Consider the following 19,325-nt stretch of genomic DNA (forward strand, 5'->3'; position numbering starts at 1 on the left):
TCCTTCCTAGCCAATATATGAGTAATCACCTTTTTGACAGTGCACACCCTATGTAAGACTGCTTAAACTTGGGACAAATATAATTATATAGTTTGCCCTGGCATGGTAAATACCACTGTTACCATTTGAATGGTAACAGTGCCAAGTTGTTTTCTGTTGCCCCAGAAGGTCAGACCAGATCCAATGGGTTGAAATTAAATCAAAAGAGTTTCCGTCTAGACATTAAGAAGAATTTTCTAACAGAGCGGTTCCTCAGTGGAACAGGCTTCCTCAGGAGATGGTGAGTGCTCCTTCCCTGGAGGATTTTAAGCAGAGGCTAGATGGCCATCTGTCAACAATGCTGCTTCTATGACCTTTGGCAGATCATGAAAGGGAGGGCATCTTGGCCATCTTCTGGGCATGGAGTAGGGGTCACTGGTTGTGTGTGGGGGAGGTAGTTGTGAATTTCCTGCATTGTGCAGGGGTTGGACTAGATGACCCTGGTGGTACCTTCCAACTCAATGATTCTATGAACAGGCATTTAAGTAAATGCCCATGGGACATGCAGCTATCATGTAAAGAAAGATTAACACATCCAAAACTAATATGAAAATCTCACCACAAGCAAAATAAACTTTGTTTCTTTACAAAATGCAAAGTACCAAATACCACACAAGATTAGTTTCATACATATAATTTAAAGCCAATTTATACCAGTACAATAAATAAATTTACAAATGTGAAGTTTGTTAAAGCATTTTAAAACACATCATACTATATAGCTTTATTGCACAATATCTATGAAAATAATCTTTAAATTAGAAACCAATGTTCTGAATATAGAAGAGACTCTAAGTTCAAGACAATAAGAATCTTTGAAAGTAACACTTTCACAGGATATCAAGCTTAAGAGATGATTCTTTTGGCCCAGTTTACAAAATACTTGAAAATTACTACTTAAATACCCTAATACACAGTTGCATCATTGTACCTTAAATACAAAGCCAAATAAATCTGACTGATTTTATATAAAGCGCTAAGGCATTTCTATGTTACCATTTTTACTAGCTTTTGTACCATTTCCTTCTAGCAAGGGTCATCTATTCGTAGGATAGATACTCCTGTAGGCATTTTGTAAAAACGGCTAATTCTATTGAAATGCATTTTGCCACTTTTCTAGTGAAATACCAGCACGTCTAAAAACAGCATAAAGCTCGAGTCCACCGACAGCATTTCTAAACACAGAAGCAGTCCACCCCTACCATGATGCATCCTTCCTCGCCCTGTACTCCCAGTGCTTGTGAGACAACCACTGCCCACTCACAAGGAAGAAGAACAGAGTAGTTAATGAATATTTCCTTCACGTTCCATTGGCATGAATGGAAGTATCTCCTATGTATAATGTAAGGAGTAGTGAAAATATAGCTGCAATCATTAAGAATATGATAAGACTATTATAAATGTAGGTGGTAAATCCAGTTTAATTAAATTAATATATGATGGAAAGGAAGTGAACTTAGCTGTAGTATGCTCAACTTTTTATGAAGTTTCATAAAACACTTGAAAGTATCAGATAGGGCTCTAGTTTAAGGAGTAGGTGAATCCTTACAGAACTGCAAATGTGGAAGTTTTCAGAAGGGATTTTAGTACTTTCCCCCCTGCACTGCAGCTCCCCACCAGCATGGGCTACAGTGAAAGGGGAATTAACAGAAATCTTCCCTGCCTTACAAAAGAGCTTGCTATTTGTGCAAAAGGGGTGTGTGTGTGGTGGGGGGTGCACTTGTCAGTTTCCCTTCTGACTTCAGCCCTGTACTGCATCTCACAACCAGAGCTCTTAGCCCTTATGACTGGTTTTCTGTTGGGGAGGATTAGAATGCAGAGAGCTGTGACAGGAAAGGCATGTCCATCTAGTACAGTGTGAAGGGAAAGTTGCTTGCATAATGGAAACATTTTCATTTGCAGAAAGACTGGGAAGGCATACGCTCTGCATAGGAATACTAAAAATCACATTGCACTAGTTAGGTTAAAGTGAATGTTGTTCAGTTTACTCATGGCATCCTGTTGCTGGCTGATGTGTGTGAAAATCTTTGGATCTGCCCCTTCCACCCACCCACTGCAGCAGCTACTGTGGGAATGTATGATTAGAGTGGCTTTTCCATGTATATAAAATTCCTAATGCAGCCAAGTAATTGCCAGCTTGGGACACAATAATAGAAAAGACGATTCTTCATTTGAAGTATGCTTTAGTTGGCCCTACAAAACAGTATAGAAGAGTATATGGCTCTTATGGCTACCACAGGTTTTGAAGTCCTTTTTGGAATTTATGACCTATATAACCAAAGTCAGCATGACGCACAACATAACTAGTCAGATTTCCTTTGACATAGTGGTTGCAAATACAAAGAATGAAATCAATAAGAAAAAATTGCACCTATTAGGGGATTTTCCTCATTACAGTTTAGAGCAGTTCTTTCTAATATTCTCATAGCACCTTCTTGTAAGTTGAGTATTTCATTAAAATATATATAAAATTCATTTCCCCCTTCATTAGCATCTCTGCTGTAAAAAATAAAAAAGCTTTTTACAATTTGATACTGCATTACTTTTAAGCTTAAACATTCACTGCTTGGAAAATTGTCCCTTTCCAAATCTCCAAACAGTTTTGTGCAATACATCTAATAAAAATGTATTATTGAATCCACTGCAAAAGGGCATGCAGGTGTACATTTAAAAAGTACTTTAATAAAATAAACTCTCTATATTACATTTTTAAAAGTGCTAGTTAATAAACAAATATCTTTTAACACAAATTCCAATTCTATTGAAAGATGAACTGCATATTCTGCTCTTAAGTAGGCATACTGATTGTGTTTTAAGTAAGCTAAAACATCACTTGTCAATTAACCCAGCTTCTTTAATTTTTGTGTAGAAAAATTTCTCTAGTATATTGGCACACTTATAGTATTCACTCTCAGGAGGGTTGTACTCTCTGCAGTTAGTAAACACTCGCTGCAAATCTGCCATGAATAATTTCTTCGATACATAGTACCGGTTTTTCAGTCGTTCGCTCATAGTTTTCAGATCTGTATAAGAAAACACACATCAGTTACTGTGCTTCTGAATGGCCTGGGGGCCGTAATAAAGACCGATGGACTGACACACATCAGTCTTATTCATAAAATAATACTGACACTTTAACACTGACCCCTTTCCTCAGGGAAAAGAACATAATATTCTTACAAAGAGCAGGTAGCCACTTTATCAAATTTTGTGTACTTGGTATTAAATCAAGGCTCCTGTTGCACACATTAGTTATCATGTATCTATATTCAGGCTTGGTTCTGCTAGAACTTTTCTATGGGTGGAAGGAGTTCCACAAAAAACCCGTGCACTGCAGCCCAAAATGACCTCTGCAGTGCTGTTCTAGTGGATTCCCTGTACACCAGGAGCAATGATGGGGGGAGGGTATTTTGGGCTGCAGCAGAAGGCAATAAAGCCATCCTCCACAAGCAAGAATCCTTCAGGATCCAAGCCTGGGTACTGGCATTATACCGTATTTTTTGCTCCATAAGACACTTTTTTCCTCCTCAAAAGTGAGGGGAAATGTCTGTGCGTCTTATGGAGCGAATGTGCGCACAGAGCCGGCTGGGCGCGCTGGAACGACGCGAGCTGGCTCTGTGCGCCCCGTTCCAGCGTGCCCAGCCGGCTCTGTGCGCCCCGCCTGCTTCCCAGCTGGGAGGCGGGCAGGGCGCACAGAGCCGGCTGGGCATGCTGGAACGCCGTGAGCAGGCTCTGGTGCACAGAGCCGGCTCGCGTCGTTCCAGCACGAGCCGACTTTCCCCGCCCCGACGGCCAGCTGGGGGGGCATCTTATGGTCCCGACGCACACGCGCCCAGCCAGCTCTGTGCAGCCCCGCCCGCCTCCCAGCTGGCCGTTGGGGTGGGGAACCCGGCTCGCGCCGTCCTGACGCTCACGCGCCCAGTTTTTAGAGGAGGAAAACAAGATTTTTTCTAGGTGCGTCATATGGAGCGGTGTGTCCTATGGAGTGAAAAATACGGTATACGGCCATATGAGGCATGCTTTTGATATTGTCCACAATGCAATAAATTACATATTTAGTTATAGTACTCTTTCCTGCTATTGACAGACTAACATGGCTACCCATCGTTTCCTAACGGTGTATGTAAAGTGTTGTTAAATTGCAGCTGACTTATGGCGACCCCAGAAAGGGGCTTTTAAGGCAAGTGAGAAGCAGAGGTGGTTTGCTGTTGCTTTCCTCTATGGCAGGCTTGTCCAACCTGAGGCCCCTGGGCCACATGCGGCCCAGGACAAAACCGTAAACTTACTTAAAACACTGAGATCAGCTATCGTTAGTGTATTTTATGTGTGGCCCAAGACAATTCTTCTTCCAATGTGGCCCAGGGAAGCCAAAAGAACGGACGCCCCTGCTCTACAGAGTCTTCCTTGGTGGTCTCCCATCCAGGTACCGACCCTGCTTGGCTTCCGAGATCTGAAGAGATCAGGCTATACTATACCATTCCACATCCCCTCTTCTAACCTTCTAAAACATATTGATAGTGGCATTACCCATGGGGAACCTTATAACTTCATAATATCCAGGAGCTTCTGTTCTCTTCACAGGTTCCATGAAAGGCCAAGCGCTTTGATGGCTCTTTTGTAAAGGGGAAAAAAAGTTTCTCATATGAATAGATGTTCCATACCAGAAATTGTTACCAAGTAATTTAGGGCAATAAGCAAGGGACCCCATGGTACAGCGCATGCTTTAAATGAAGACAGTGCCAGCTTCAATCTCTGATATTTCTAGTTCAAGAGACTCAGGTAAGGGTTGTTGAGACAGGACTTTCTCTGCCTGAAAGATCTGGAAAGCTGGTCTGTGTGTATGTGATAACAATCTTGCTGAAGCTATACCCTTATGGGTATGGTCAGTGCCTAGGTAAGAGAAGTACTTGGGAGGAGGGGGACTTGATTAAATCCCAAGATCCCTTCCAACTGTTACATTCTATGATTGGGAGTGCTGACCTAGTAGACAATATTGAGCTAACCAATGTATGATACAATTTAATAAAGAAACACAGATTTGCTTTTGTAAGATTACTGATGTATTCTAACCTTCCCTAATCTTCCTCATTGGAAATAAATATATTTACCAAGATTCATATGATCCAAATGAATACTCACCTTTACCTGTTGTAGAATGTTTTTTAGTATGCTGTACAGCTGATCTGGATCTTTGGGTTCTTTACTTGAAATAAAATTTGGACAAGAAGATTAACATGTATGTTTTGTTCACTTGTATTAGTCTCCTTAAACATTTCTAAACATTATTGCTACAGTTACTTAATACACACAACAGATGAGGATACAGATATTTCAAAAGTTACAACTAAAACGGTTTCTTGTTCTCTTGTACAAACAGCTCTTACCCTTTCTCTTTGCTACTTGGTTTCCAGCCGGTCTCTCCTAGACAGCAAATAAAATGAAAGCATTTGAAAAGAAGCAAGATAAAAATCAACTGAATTAATAACAAAACTACAGCACATCCCTACTTCTAAAGCTAATAAAAAACAAGCACTCTACTATGATAACTCCATCTCCATTTTGCTTTGCAGGACACTGCATTCCTCAATAATATGCCCCCATAAGGCCCTAATTCTTAAATTCATTACCAAGTCCTTAGTTCTGTGTTGCTTCTAAATACAGACTGGGATTGAAAAAACAATTTATTTGGGTCTTTGAGCCTAAGGTTGGTTTAGATAGGAACCAACTCATTGCACAATAAATCATACAAAACTGCAACCTAAGCCCACCTCTTATTAGGAACTAAATCTTCATGATCATAATTGAGCCTTACTTCTAAAAGAAACCTGTTTAGGATTGCTCTGTGCTTCAGTTTTAAACACAAAGGCATCTCATATTCTAATTTATCTTAAGGCTAAACTAAAGGTGAATACAGAGGGGTAGACAGGTTTATAGCTAAAGCAGGAGGGGTGGTGGTGGTCTATATTTTTTTCAGCAACTGAAAAAAATCATGCCCCCTTGTTCCTCTCAGTCTCTTTCTGCACTTTCCTTCCAGCCCAGCTGAGTAATCTCACACATCCAGTTTGACCTTTACTGCTCACTCTTTTGTACTGTGGCTTTGAAAAGTGGGAATAAAAATTATACAAGTTGGAAAACATTAACGAGAGAAAATCCAGCCTTTTCTCAAAACTGCAGCAAACTAATAAATACACTCCGTAACAGTAACACTCTTATTTTTAATGTAGCCTCACTGATAACTGACAAAGGGGTACATACTAATTCCAGGAATGCTTTCTATGGGGATCTGCCGTACTCCATCTTTGAAGCAAGAAAGACCAGGATAAACTTTCCGAATCTGAGCTTGCTTCCTTTCAATCAATTTTTTAATGATCTGTAACAAAGGGTGACATAGAAAGGAGACTTAATTATTAAAGTGAAGGAAAGTGTACGGGTAAGCAATCTGTTAGTGCATCAGTTAACTCTCTTTCACATGAGTGGAGACACCACCAACTGTTACCCATTTGCCCATGACTCTTGTGACTTAGGAGTTTCTGTTTCTAAAACTACAGTCTGTGGATTTTTATCTAGAAATATTACTTTACTGGATCAAAGTTACAACACAATGCTTTACCTAATTTCTATTTTTAAAAGTTGCCTTCAATGTGCAGTTCCTGTCCCCATTTTGAACTTCTTGCGTGCTATGATATATGCATGGGCTGCCTCATTTAGTCCAACGGCTGACCCTGCTAATAAAGCAATCTTTGCTGAGTTTGTATTGGAAATATCAAACTGTATGCTACATTAGATTAGCTGGAGTATAAACCAAGTCTGTGTGCTACTGTGTCATTAGTGTCAAAAATTCTATTTGCAACAACGATTGGCAGGACAAACAAGGGTGCTTTATAAAATTGTGGAACACCTGTTGGGTGGAATGTAATATGAAAAGCAAAATCATCTGTGATGTAAAGACAAAGTAACACTTCAAAAGAAATCATATAAGTTTTTCAGATCCTCAAAAATAATTCTATACGATACTTCTAGGCCTCTGTGTTGGGGGGGGGGGGAGAAACAAAATAAAATCAACTAGAACAATTTGTTCTATTAACCCTGAGAAATAACTGGGAGTAGTAGCATAAATTTGGTTCTTTTACAACACTGGATCAACAGAAAACTTTTTTTTACCTCTTTTTGCTTCTTGATGATAACTGAAAATTCAGTGTATGGAATCTTTGGATTTAATTCACATCCCATTAAAGTTGCTCCTTCATAATCCTTGATATAGCCAACATATTTTGCTTTGGGCACTTTAATATCTTTTGAAAACCCCTAAGGGGAAAAAAAACCTTTTAAAAATATATTCTTGTTTTGTTCTTAGTAGACTTTTGAAGTAACACAGATTTTTCTTGGATCCATGAGTGTTCCAGCTCGTTGAAGCAACAATTCTGCACATGTTAGTGTAGGCCATATTTTTGAACCCACATATGGCCAAATGAAGAACATACCACAACCAGACCACATGTAATATCCACAATATTGCTTTTAGACAATTTCATATCTTATTCCAAACCTTGTTCAAAAAATAAAAACATGTCCCTGGGGCTTGTAGATATTCAGAAAAATGTTTTCTAAAATTCAAGGGGGGGGGGGAATCTACCACAAAATTTCAAACCACTTAGTGGAATGAACTGCTGCTTGAACCCACAAGAGCAGAGAGGCAGGTCAGTGACTAGACTCAGCCTCGCTTATTTATTTCTTGGATTTGGGGAAAGGAATGCATCTATCTCTACTATCATATTTGGAGCGGCGGATGCTAATCTGGTGAACTGGGTTGGTTTCCCCACTCCTACACATGAAGCCAGATGGGTGACCTTGGGCTAATCACAGCTCTCTTAGAGCTCTCTCAGCCCCACCTACCTGTGTTTGTTGTGGGGAGGGGAAGGGAAGGTGATTGTAAGCAGGATTGATTCTCCCTTAAGTGGCAGAGAAAGTTGGCATATAAAAACCAACTCTTTCTTACTTGGAAGTGGCACTGGCTTCTTGGAAGAATGGAATATATCTTCTCTCTATAAAGCGGATCAGCCACTGTATTTGATGGAAAGACTGATAGTATATATCATAACAGGGGAAAGATGGAGAATCAAGCAAATGGGGCAGGGAAGAATGACTAATAAGTGCAATGAGTTAATGTAATCCCGGGTTGTTTTTTAAGCAAGCCTTCAAGAAATTTGATGGGTTTCCTCCAGTTATTTATTTACTTACTTTCTTACTTCATTTATGCTCCATCTTTCTCCCCATTGGAACACAAAGTGGCTTACATCATTCCACTTTCCTTCATTTTATCTTCACAACAACCCTGTGAAGTAGGTTGGACTGGGAGTGTGTGACTAGCCCAAGGTTACCCAGCAAAGCTTCCATGTCAGAATGGAAATTTGAACCTGGGACTCGCACATCCTAGGCAAACACTCTAGCAACTACACCACTCTGTTAGCAAAATCTTTATTCTAAATCAACTTTTAGAAGTTCCATTCAAAATATAATATACTATTAAAGACATTCCTACTCCTACATTTCCTAACTTTCCTACGAAAATAAGGGTTCTGGTTACAGAGAAAGCAAACTAAGAGCTATTCTATTACTCTGACATCTTTTATTTCTTATCATGGGATTTCCATATGAGTTATTTGCCCCTAGTCTGACGCTGTTACATAGGTATGTGCTGTCAAGACACTGCCAATTTATGGCACCCCCAACAAGAGGCTTTCAGTGCAAGTGAGTAGCAGAGGTGGTTTGCCATTGCCTTCCTCTGCAGAGTTTTCGGTGGTGATTCCCCACTGACGTACCAACCCTGCTTAGCCTCTAAGATCGGATGAGGTTGGACTATACCACATGCTTCCTCCCTCAATGCTGTTAGGGTGGAGTTTTCTTTCCTTGCTTTCCCATAGCATCATGGCGCATTTGTGCACCTCTTGGGGTTTCCCCAGCTTTTCTCTGTTTTTTCTTAAACCTGTTTTGCCCCAAAGCTTTTGGAAAGATTGCAACAAAGTCTGGATGGCTGTGGGAAAGTTTGGGTTTTGCCAGCCCCACTCACATAGCAGCCATTTCCCCTGCAACAACTATTTCCTCTCCCTGGAGCTGAGACTTTTAATTTTTTAAAAATGGTTATTGAATAGTGTTATGTCATGCACCATTATAACAACATGGGTATCCGTGTTTTGGTTTTTTTTTTTTAGTAGGTTTCTAGCCCCTTTCCTTGCAGTGATATAAGGAGAAAGGTATCAATCTCTGATTTAAAAAAACAGGAAAAATTGTGTTGGAAGCCTTGTTGCTGCTATGCTGTATTAGCAGCTGTAGAAGCAATAGGGAAACTACACAAGCCTGTTCCCCATGTAAAAATCACCCATGAGACTGCTGTCTTTCACATGGAGAATTCCATCATCGGAAAGAAAGAAAAATAAACTCTTCTTGCATTATAGAGAAGCAACATAATAAATGGCACAAGATAATACAGTACTGGAGTGGAAAATTACCACACACACACACAAAGAATCAGCATGGGTTTATATTCAGATAATGCTGGTGCCACTCATAGCTTGATGCTCAAAGGTTTAATTAAGTTCTATGGTTACTAATAATTAATAGTCCCTTGCACTAATGAAAAACTCTTAGACTACTTACTTGTTTCTTGAAGTAACCAATTGCATATTCATCGGCATACGTAAGGAAGTTGAGAATGTTATGCTTAATATGATATTCTTTCAGATGATTCATTAGATGGGTTCCGTAACCCTGTATAGAAATTAGTACAATTTTTTGAAGAATGCAAAAGTTTTAAAACTTTGAAGTTCACATTTTAGAAAATAAGCACGAAGTCATTCTTAAATCAAAATTCTCCTTGAGACTCAGGAGAAAAGGTTGCCAGTTTTCCTTCCTAATTGCAGCCCTTCATGCCGTGTTAAATTCTGCTGCGGAGGTCCCCTCAGAAGCAGCTTGGCCGGGGGTGAGGGGCATGCATGAGGGGCCCCTCTGGGAAGGAGAGACAGGACATCCCACTGTGTTCACAGAAAGAGCTACACTGTCGTTTTCATGACAGTCACAACACCTGACTTCCGAATCTTTCAAAAGAGTTCACAGAATCTGGTTATGGTTTCACTGTAGCCACTAAAATTGCCTTTACCTTGACTTGTTCATTCGAAGTCACAGCGCAGAAAACTATTTCTGTAAATCCTTGAGAAGGGAACATCCGAAAACAGATACCACCAATCACACGGCCATCTTTTATTAAGGCAAGGGTCTTGTGTTTCCTGGAGGTATGTACATTTAGTTCAGTTTTATTTCAGTTATTATTGATACACAATTATAAACACAAACACACACAGATGCCGCCATTTTTCATGGCATTAGTACAGGCATCAATACCTTTTAGGCATTATGCTCTACATAGAAAGTAGATGCTAAGAAAGAATTTTATTTCTTTCGGCATCTTTTTCACCAACAACTCAAGCCATTTTAGCAAGAATTTATATTAGAAGTTAAAAGAGCACCGATGTTGATTGTTTGAGATAAAAAGATGACCAAAGAGATCGGGCCATTTTTTTTTAATGTATAAACAGTGCCATCCAGAGTTACTCCCTTCTAAGTCCATGAAGTCAATGTTCAGGATGGCATTGAAAATTCTTACTGTGTTTTTTTATATCCTAAGTATCTGAAATCTATGTTGCATGATGGATGGCTAGATTACTCTGAAGAATTATTCCGTTCTTAAAGATGTGAAATTACATTGTATGAATTCCCAACTCTTATCTTACAGATTCATTTGTTATTAATCTGCATTTGTATGTTATTCATTTGCATTTGTAACAATCAAAATACAATACAATACACAAAGAGCTTCCAGGAGAAATCAATAGAGAAGCTGTCATAACTGAACAAGGAATTGTATCAATCCCATTTCCATTGGGGAAGTTTTTGAACCATGCTGCTCTGTCCCTTTAAGCTACTTGCTATTGACTTCAGAGAGCAGAGCAAAAAGCTTCGCTGCCATTTGTATTATAGTATAAACATGGTGACAGTCCATTCTTTCACTTACTAGTTTCTTGTTTAGGCTAACAACACAGGAGTTCTTGGGCACTCAGATTTGGTGAGGCCATTTGATTTCAAAATAATAAAGCACACTCAGGTGCCGTGAGGTGAAGAAAGGAATCCTGGGATCCAAGTCATAGTTACTCAAGACTGGAGAGCCATAATTTTGAACGCAGTTTCACAGATTCATTCCAATGTCTTAATACATTTCGAGAGGGTGGTTGATTTTAATGGTTTTCAAATGTGGTTTTATCACATATGTTTTAAATTGTTAGCCACCTTGGGGGCAAAATGGTGGGATATGAATTTTGTAAATGGAGGAGAATAATAAATAATAAGTGTGTTGGTACAAGGTTTACTTGTCAGTAGTGCCAGGTTTTCTGAAAATCTACTTATTTTTCTGTAGCGTACTTTGAACTATTTCTTGGTGTGGGCCTTCTTGGTTTATTTTATAACAATTAATTTTATCAGAAATGAATACCGAGACCTGAGCTATTCTTTGCCAAGTAGAAAATCTGGTGATTTTTTTAAAAGTTGTATTTCTAACCCCAGTGAATGAAGTGTAGTTTGAAAGCCTCCTTTCAACATTGAAACAGTTCATTTAATCAGAGCTTTCCCACAAAGAAAAAAAAATAAGGCACTCACGGATCAAAGACTAAACGAGTAATGTACTCTTTTGGCATTCTGGGTAGCTGATGTGAGAATACGTTCTGTAAGCCAACCAGCCACATCATAATTTTTTTGTTTGGCTTTTGGTTTAGGGAATTTCCAACGACATGAAATTCAATCACTCCTCGGCGCTCTTCTAGCCTTGCTGCTTCGTCCCGGGCTGAATGTGCTGACAGAAAATTAGTCTGCTTCAGGGAAGAGAAGAGCAAAAAATTAATTCAGAGTACATTTTAAGGTTTTGTGACTTCGGTTTCACACATGTGCATGTAGGATGAAACAGACTTCTGAGAGTGGTTAGCATTACAACTTCAGCTATCAACTGGACAAGACTTTTTGCCTGTGCAAACTATAAGCAGCTTCAGACACTCTCAGTCAAATTGAAAGATACATATTATTGAAAAAACCTTAGACCTGGGGTGTCAAACATAAGGCCTACGGGCTGGATCCGGCCCCTTGAGAATTCTTATCTGGCCCGCAAGCCAGCTGAGGCAGCCCCCCGCCCCACAACTCTCGGTCTGGGCTGGCAAGGCATGGCCTGGCCCAACCAAGTGGCATTTATGTCATATCAGCCCTTGTAACAATTGAGTTTGATACTCCTGCCTTAGATATTTTGGGGAGTCCGCAATTTCCAGCAGCAGTTCCCCCAACTCTAAGGAATTGCTTTTGGAGAAGCACTGGGATTGCAGCAGAAAAGATCTGATCTGTGTTTGGGTCTCTGGATTCTGTTCTTTGTCTCCTAATAAATTTGACATTGGAACTTTATATGCCTGCAGAGTTCTCAATGTAGCAGTTGAGATATAAAACTTTTAATGGCTTTTAAATATCTTAGACATTTATGTGAAAAAGATCATGGTTTATCACTCTAAGAGATCCCACTCTTGACCACTACTATTTGGAGGTTCAAACAAATAGGTATCTCTTTAAAAGGTATCTCTTTAAAAAGCCGGTCTGAGTAGACAATACTGTCTTTGATGGACCAAGGGTCTGATTCAGTAGAAGGCAGCTTCATGTGTTCATGTGTCTACATATCTTCAGAAGCATTTCCTCCCTTTACAATCAAAATAGGCAGTTTGTTTTCAGGTGGCAACAACGGTCAATGAGGCTTATAACAGTATTTGTTTTTCTATATGGCCCTGTGAGGTCAAATGGTCTTCCCAGAGATGTCAAGAAGATCCCTGCGTAGCTGATATTCTGGAGGTTTTGCCAACCCAAACTATCTAGAAGGGCTTTTACTACAAATGATTGCTATGATAGGTTTGTCAAGGTGATCTTTCAAAAAGATGCTGAGATAGTCTTTTCAGTTTTGGCTGCTTTACAAGGCTTTTAATTAACATTGTCCCTCGCCTTGAGTCCTCCTTGGAGAAAGGCACCGTCAATAAATAAATAAATACTAGAAATGGAACGTGCAGCATTTCTAAACTATCATGCTCTGTCAAGTATTGAAATCACTACATGATGCATTTTAGTGTTATTTCTTGGTGGCGGAGGTTTAATTACTTTGCATTACAATTGTATAATGTTTTATTAATTGTGATATAATCCGCAAGCTACCTACAGCACAGTTAGTCCTAGACATGGTGAAAATTTAATCAAAAGTCATTGTGTGGACTGAATTAAAAGCATCATATTGAATGGTTTATCTTCAACAGCGAAACTGACCAGACATTAAAATTCACTAGAAATTTAAAAAGGAGCTAGGTGTGAAAACAAATGTATCCACCATCTGTAACTAACAAGGTCAACATGCAAGATTGACATTAATAATTCTGCCAAGGCTACATATCTCACCTCTGGGCCAAGCATTGCGGCTGGATCCGTAATGGTTGACATCACTTCATTGATTAGTTCAATAGGAATATCTCCTACAACTCTTGGCTTCTTAGCATCCTCCCCAGAATAAGGCTCATTAATTTTTCTTTTCTCTCCTGCGTAATTAAGTCACGACACAAAAAAAGAATTATTCAATGATCAAAGAAGTTCTAACTACCAAAATATATATTCTATCAGAAGGCAGGAGTTCAAGGTCATGGGACAGCATCAAACAATATTATTCACAGTTGCAAAAATGACTGCCCTGCAGTGCAACTCTATGGGTTCAAATAGCTGTTAGATCATGTCTAAGGAGCTGTTCCTTATGACACAACCATCCTGGAAGATGGGCTCACAATGGATGATGAGCCATCTCGGGGGGTGGGGGAAGTATCTTTCTCCAAGCACTTTTTATATTCCTTATATTTATGGATGCATATAACATTCTCTAACTGGCAACAGAAAAAAATGCCAGGTAGACAATCACATTAGTGAGAAAAATTAAAATCCAGACAGGAAGGGTGAGTTTCAACCTCTGGCAGATATGTATTTTTACAGCTGGTAACAGGCAGCACTAACAGAACTCTGAAAACGTTTGGTTCGAGTACAGAAGCATCTTAGAGACCAACACGATTTTCTGGGTATACGCTTTCGAGAGTCAAAGCTCCCTTCATCAGATACAAGCTCTAAAAGTTGCCAAAACCATAAAAACCATAAAAAGGAAGAACATTTATAAGCCAGACTGGTGTGTATTTGATTTTTTGAATGCAATTTTTTCACACACCATGAACAGCAAATATCCTGACCAGTTGCTTCCCATCTAAACACTCTAAAAATCTTTTCACCAATTGGTACTAGCTAGGTTTGTTTATGGTGTGTACACCATCATTTTACAGTCCATTAAAATTGCTTATTGGCATTATAGCTTGCTTCCAAGGTCATGTTAGAGAGGGGCTGTGGATCAGTGACCCACTTCTGCCTGGCATGCAGAAAGTCCCAAATTCAATCCCTGGCATCTCCAATTAAAACCATCAAATAGTAGGTGATATGAAAGACCTCTGCCTGAGACTCTGGAGAGCTGCTGCCAGTCTGAGTAGACAATAGTGATTTTGATGGACCAATGGTCAGATTCAGTATAAGAGAGCTTCCTGTGTTCACAAGTTCATGAAGGAGCTACTTAGCCCTCTGTAATGTCAGAGAAATGAAATCAAAAGCCGTGAGGGAAGTTGTGACACCTCCAGCTGCCAAGGCCCACTTCTACCTCCTATCAAATCAACCACTTTCTTGCCAGATCACAATGGCCTGTGAACATCAAAAAGCAAAGTTGTGTACCACTCATTCACGTCAAAAGACCTGGCTAGAACAACTAGACCATGGCCTCATTTCTGCATTCTGCTTTAGTTGAAAGGGGTGTGAACCAACTTGAGTGACTGAAATGATTATTATTTTTTGCATGCAAACCAGAGTAAAGTAGACCCTGGAGCATTATGTTGATAAGCCTGTGCAAACATTTATTTTAGAAATGGCAGCATCTCTTGAGTTTCATTTTGTATTTCTTTCATTGGTTTCTTTTGAGTGTCAAGAAAGCTTTACACAGCCTCATATACCTTCGTGAACAAGCTCGTTACTACCTTAGTGTGCCTGGAATCACTGAATCATAAAGTTGTGAGGAGCCATACAGGCCAGCTAGTCCAACCCCCTGCTTAATGCAGGATTGGCCTACAGCATCCCTGACAGGTGTTCGTCCAGCTGCTGCTTGAAGATTGCCAGAGAGGGGGAGTTCACCACCTTCTCTGGAAATATCTGCACTTCAGCTGGTCCCGGGCAGAGACTCCAGGGGCACTGCACCAAGCCCTTCTCACAGTGGTAAAGCGAGTTGCTTTCTTATTACTGTTTCTATCATTGTTTTGGGTTAAAATGAGACTGAAAATTCCACTCTGACTCAGCATGTCTATTCACTAAATGCTTACAATGACAAAAACAAGACTATTAAGAGCAGAAATGATAGATGTGCCTTCTGGCTCATGCATCAACAAATCTGGCAGCCGAGCTTCCGCTGCAGAACATTTTGCACATATGGTACAAAAGCTGCAGAGAGACAGCGTGGCACTTGAGGTTCAGGATAAACTAAAAATAGCTATATTTTGACTTGCTTCATTAACCGCTTGTAGGGGGAGAGGTAGAAGCCTGATAGGAAAGGAGGCAAAAAAGCTTCTCGGCTCAGAATTGGAGATTTTGAGTAGCAAAAGCATAGAACGCTGCAGCTACACTCAAACGTCCCCAGGGATGCATGTCTGAGCACCATAATGGTTCCAGTTATGTCTTAAGGGAAGGGAAGGGATTACATACTTTCATTCCAAGTTCTGTTCTTCCTTTAGGCAGCCTTGGGTTAGTGTCAAGAAAGGTCAGACTTATGGCCTTTTCTGTATAGGGGCTTTATCACGGATTACCACCGATGGCATGTTGCATATAGCTGGGTCATATTGAAGACTAGGTAGCCCATCCTTCTGGATATAATCCCATTCCAATGTTCAAGGCAAAGTTATTGTAGCTAATCACCCCTGAACTAAAGTACTAATTTTATGCACTGACAGGGCCATCCTCAGCAGGTCTACTCATAATCTTATTCAGGTCTATTCAATGGGGCTTACTCCCAGAAAAGTGTTTTTAAGGTTGCACTGCATACGACTGAGCCCAGGGAATTAAATGGGTTCTAGGATAAGTCCTGGGTCCAGGGATAAGTCACTGACTCAAATTAAGCCCTTTAATAGAGCTAGTGCCAGGGCAGTGAACTGGCTAAGAGTGTCAGACTAGCATCTGGGAGACCCAGGTTTGAATCCTCGCTTGTGCCATGGAAGCTTGCGGCGTGATGTTGGACCAGTCGCAATCTCTCACCCCAACCTACCTCACAGGGTTGCTGTGAGGGTAAAATGGAGGAGAATGATGTAAACCACTTTGGGTCCCCACGGAGGGGAAAGGTGGGGAATAAATGAATCAAATAAATAAATGAGGGACTGTCATTGCACCAAAGTGCAGTATGTTGTTATTATTTACGCACAGTATACAGCACCTTTCCACTTTGAAAAGTGCTCAAGATAGACTGCAAATTAATGAAATATTAATGTAATCACAGTGTTTGAATTCAAAGCATTTACACAATATTTAAAACCAGGTTAAGAGGCTAATTTTAAAAGGTAAAAGCAACTTTAACTGGCATTGGAAGGCCATCTAAGTCATCTCAGCTTCCGTACTATCACTTTAAAAAATGCTAGCTAATTAACAGTGTCCAGTACCACACCAAGATCCTGCACCTGATGAAAGAATGGGGAGGTGCCTTAGCAAATCCCCAAAGGACAATCCCCTTCAGCACTGCTGCGCTGCCGGCCAGTTGCCAGGGAGCGGCCTCCTAAGAAAAGAATCAAGCCGTAGGAAGGATACCAACCACAGCCCCACTCTTGCTCAACTCTCATTCCCTTCCAAGACAGCTTACGCAGGAGCGATTCCCGATGGATTGTGCTCACTGAGGCTTAGACAATACAAAGATGAAGTCCGTCACCCTTTACGTACCCAGGTTTGGGTCCAGGCCGGAAACAGCCTTGCAGGCGGGACTCAAACTCCCACCACTGGGCTGCTCGAGAGATGAGGGACTTGTGCTGCACGAAAAAGACCTCACCACTGGAGGACGGCTAATCACTACAATTACACAAAAAAGAAAGCAGGTTTAAGGCAACTTATCTCAAATGGCAACACTTCTACACATAGTTTTATACTTTGTGTGTATATTTACATTCAGTAACATATTGACATTTCGTGTGTGATTGAACAAAAACCAATGCACTGAAACCACCATTTTATCTGAACAAAGCAACAGAAAAGCAATATAGATTATAACTGAAATAGCATGGACAAAGGACATTCTATTGCATTTAGGCATAGGTACTTATTTTATTTCTATGGTTACTCCCAGCCCTACAGCAAACAGCAGTTACCTGTCTGGATGCCTAGCTGGGCAGTTCGAGACGAGGATGCCATGAAATCGGGATCCCAGATGGGAGAACTTTGACTATACACCTCTTCCTCCAACATGGATAGGAACCTTAATGCATAAGGTGAAGCAAAGTTACCACGCAGTCTTGTTTACTAGAAGAAATACAGCTTGCCCTACTGTAATGTAGTTTCAAAACAAACTCGGAACAAATACGCATTCACCTGGCAAAACGGTCAGATCATAAATTTTAATGATAAACTATCAAACATAAAACAACTTAGAGAAGTACAGAGCTGATATATAATTCACTTTGGTAGTGATGTGCATTTCCCTTTCCTGAAAGCCCCCATAGCTTTTCCCCCTTTCCTGCATCCTTCTCTCCTTCCAGGGTTGAGAACCTCCATGTGGGGCCTGGAGATCTCCTGGAATCACAACAGATCTCCCAATTACAAAGAACAGTTCCCCCTTAGGGTTACCAGCTCCAGGTTGGGAAATTCCTGGAGAATCGGGGGTTAAGCCTTGGGGGAACGGGAGGGTTGCCAACCTCCAGGTAGTAGCTGGAGATCTCCTGCTATTACAACTGATCTGCAGCAGATAGAGATCAGTTCACCTGGAGAAAATGGCCGCTTTGGCAATTGGACTCTATGGCATTGAAGTCCCTCCCCTCTCCAAACCACACCCTCCTTAGGCTCCGGCCCAAAAACCTCCCACTGGTGGCAAAGAAGGACCTGGTAACCCTAGGGAGGCGAGTGGCCTCAGCAGGGTATAATGCCATAGAATCCACCCTCCAAATCAGCCATTTTCTTCAGGAGAACTGATCTATGTAATTTGGAGAGCAGTTATAATTCTGGGTGATAGCCAGCCCCCACCTGGAGGTTGGCAAGCCTAGTTCCCCTGGGGGAAATGGCTGCATTGGAGGATGAATTCTATGGCATTATACTCCTCTGAGGTCCCTCCCCTCCTCAAACTCCATCCTCCCCAGGCTCCACCCCCCAAATCTCTAAGGAATTTCCTAACCTGGAGTTCACAACCCTATCTCCTGCCCACCCAACAACAAGTCTACCCTTATCGGCCCCTCTATTTTAAGCTTTTCCTCCCCCTGCCCCTGGCAGCCTCCACCTAGGGAAACTATGGCCCAGCTGTGTGGTGCCAGCCGCTGGGCCAGGCCCACTGGCATAGTAGGGAACCCTCAAAGACGCGTGGGGGCACATCACTTTCCCCTGTATCCCCCTCCCCACATGATTTCCTCTTTCCCTCCTCCTGTCAATCCCCCAAACCTCTTCCCTTTCCCTGCCTTATTCTCTCCTTCTCAGCCACTCATCAACCTACCTTTTATCTGCTTCCCATCTTTAAATATATTTATTATTTATTTACTTCATTTATACTCTGTAGAGTTGCCAACCTCCAGGTAACAGCTGGAGATCCCCTGCTATTACAACTGATCTCCAGCCGATAGAGATCAGTTCACCTGGAGAAAATGGCCACTTTGGCAATTGGACCCTATGGCATTGAAGTCCCTCCCCTCCCCAAACCCCGCCCTCCTCAGGCTCTGCCCCAAAAGCCTCCTGCCGGTGGCGAAGAGGGACCTGGCAACCCAAATGCTCCACCTTTGTCCACAGTGGGGAATAAAGCAGTTTTCATCAGTCTCCTCTCCTTCTTTTTATCCACACAACGACCCTGTGAGTCAGTTTAGGCTGTGTCAAGAAATTGAGTCTTTCTTACCAGTTTCTTGTTCTTGGTTCAGGCTTTTGGGCCTACCTGG

At 41.1% G+C, this 19,325-nt stretch overlaps 1 protein-coding gene across 1 annotated transcript in view; it reads right to left on the reverse strand.

Moving 5' to 3' along the window:
- Positions 1 to 2,868: 2,868 nt before the first annotated feature.
- The window catches only part of KAT2B (lysine acetyltransferase 2B), a 45,400-nt gene continuing 28,943 nt past the window's right edge, over positions 2,869 to 19,325 (reverse strand). Inside the window, exons 7-18 of the mRNA XM_056857314.1 lie at positions 17,565 to 17,671; positions 17,143 to 17,268; positions 13,555 to 13,691; positions 11,743 to 11,954; positions 10,193 to 10,319; positions 9,694 to 9,804; positions 7,201 to 7,344; positions 6,295 to 6,409; positions 5,424 to 5,460; positions 5,179 to 5,242; positions 4,567 to 4,651; positions 2,869 to 3,062 (exon numbers count right to left, since the gene is read on the reverse strand). Coding sequence (XP_056713292.1) covers positions 2,869 to 3,062; positions 4,567 to 4,651; positions 5,179 to 5,242; positions 5,424 to 5,460; positions 6,295 to 6,409; positions 7,201 to 7,344; positions 9,694 to 9,804; positions 10,193 to 10,319; positions 11,743 to 11,954; positions 13,555 to 13,691; positions 17,143 to 17,268; positions 17,565 to 17,671 — 1,459 coding nt within the window. The remainder of the gene's footprint in view (positions 3,063 to 4,566; positions 4,652 to 5,178; positions 5,243 to 5,423; positions 5,461 to 6,294; positions 6,410 to 7,200; positions 7,345 to 9,693; positions 9,805 to 10,192; positions 10,320 to 11,742; positions 11,955 to 13,554; positions 13,692 to 17,142; positions 17,269 to 17,564; positions 17,672 to 19,325) is intronic.

This window comes from Euleptes europaea, chromosome 11 (assembly GCF_029931775.1).
Source record: "Euleptes europaea isolate rEulEur1 chromosome 11, rEulEur1.hap1, whole genome shotgun sequence".
In the NCBI taxonomy this organism is placed as follows: Eukaryota; Metazoa; Chordata; class Lepidosauria; order Squamata; family Sphaerodactylidae; genus Euleptes; species Euleptes europaea.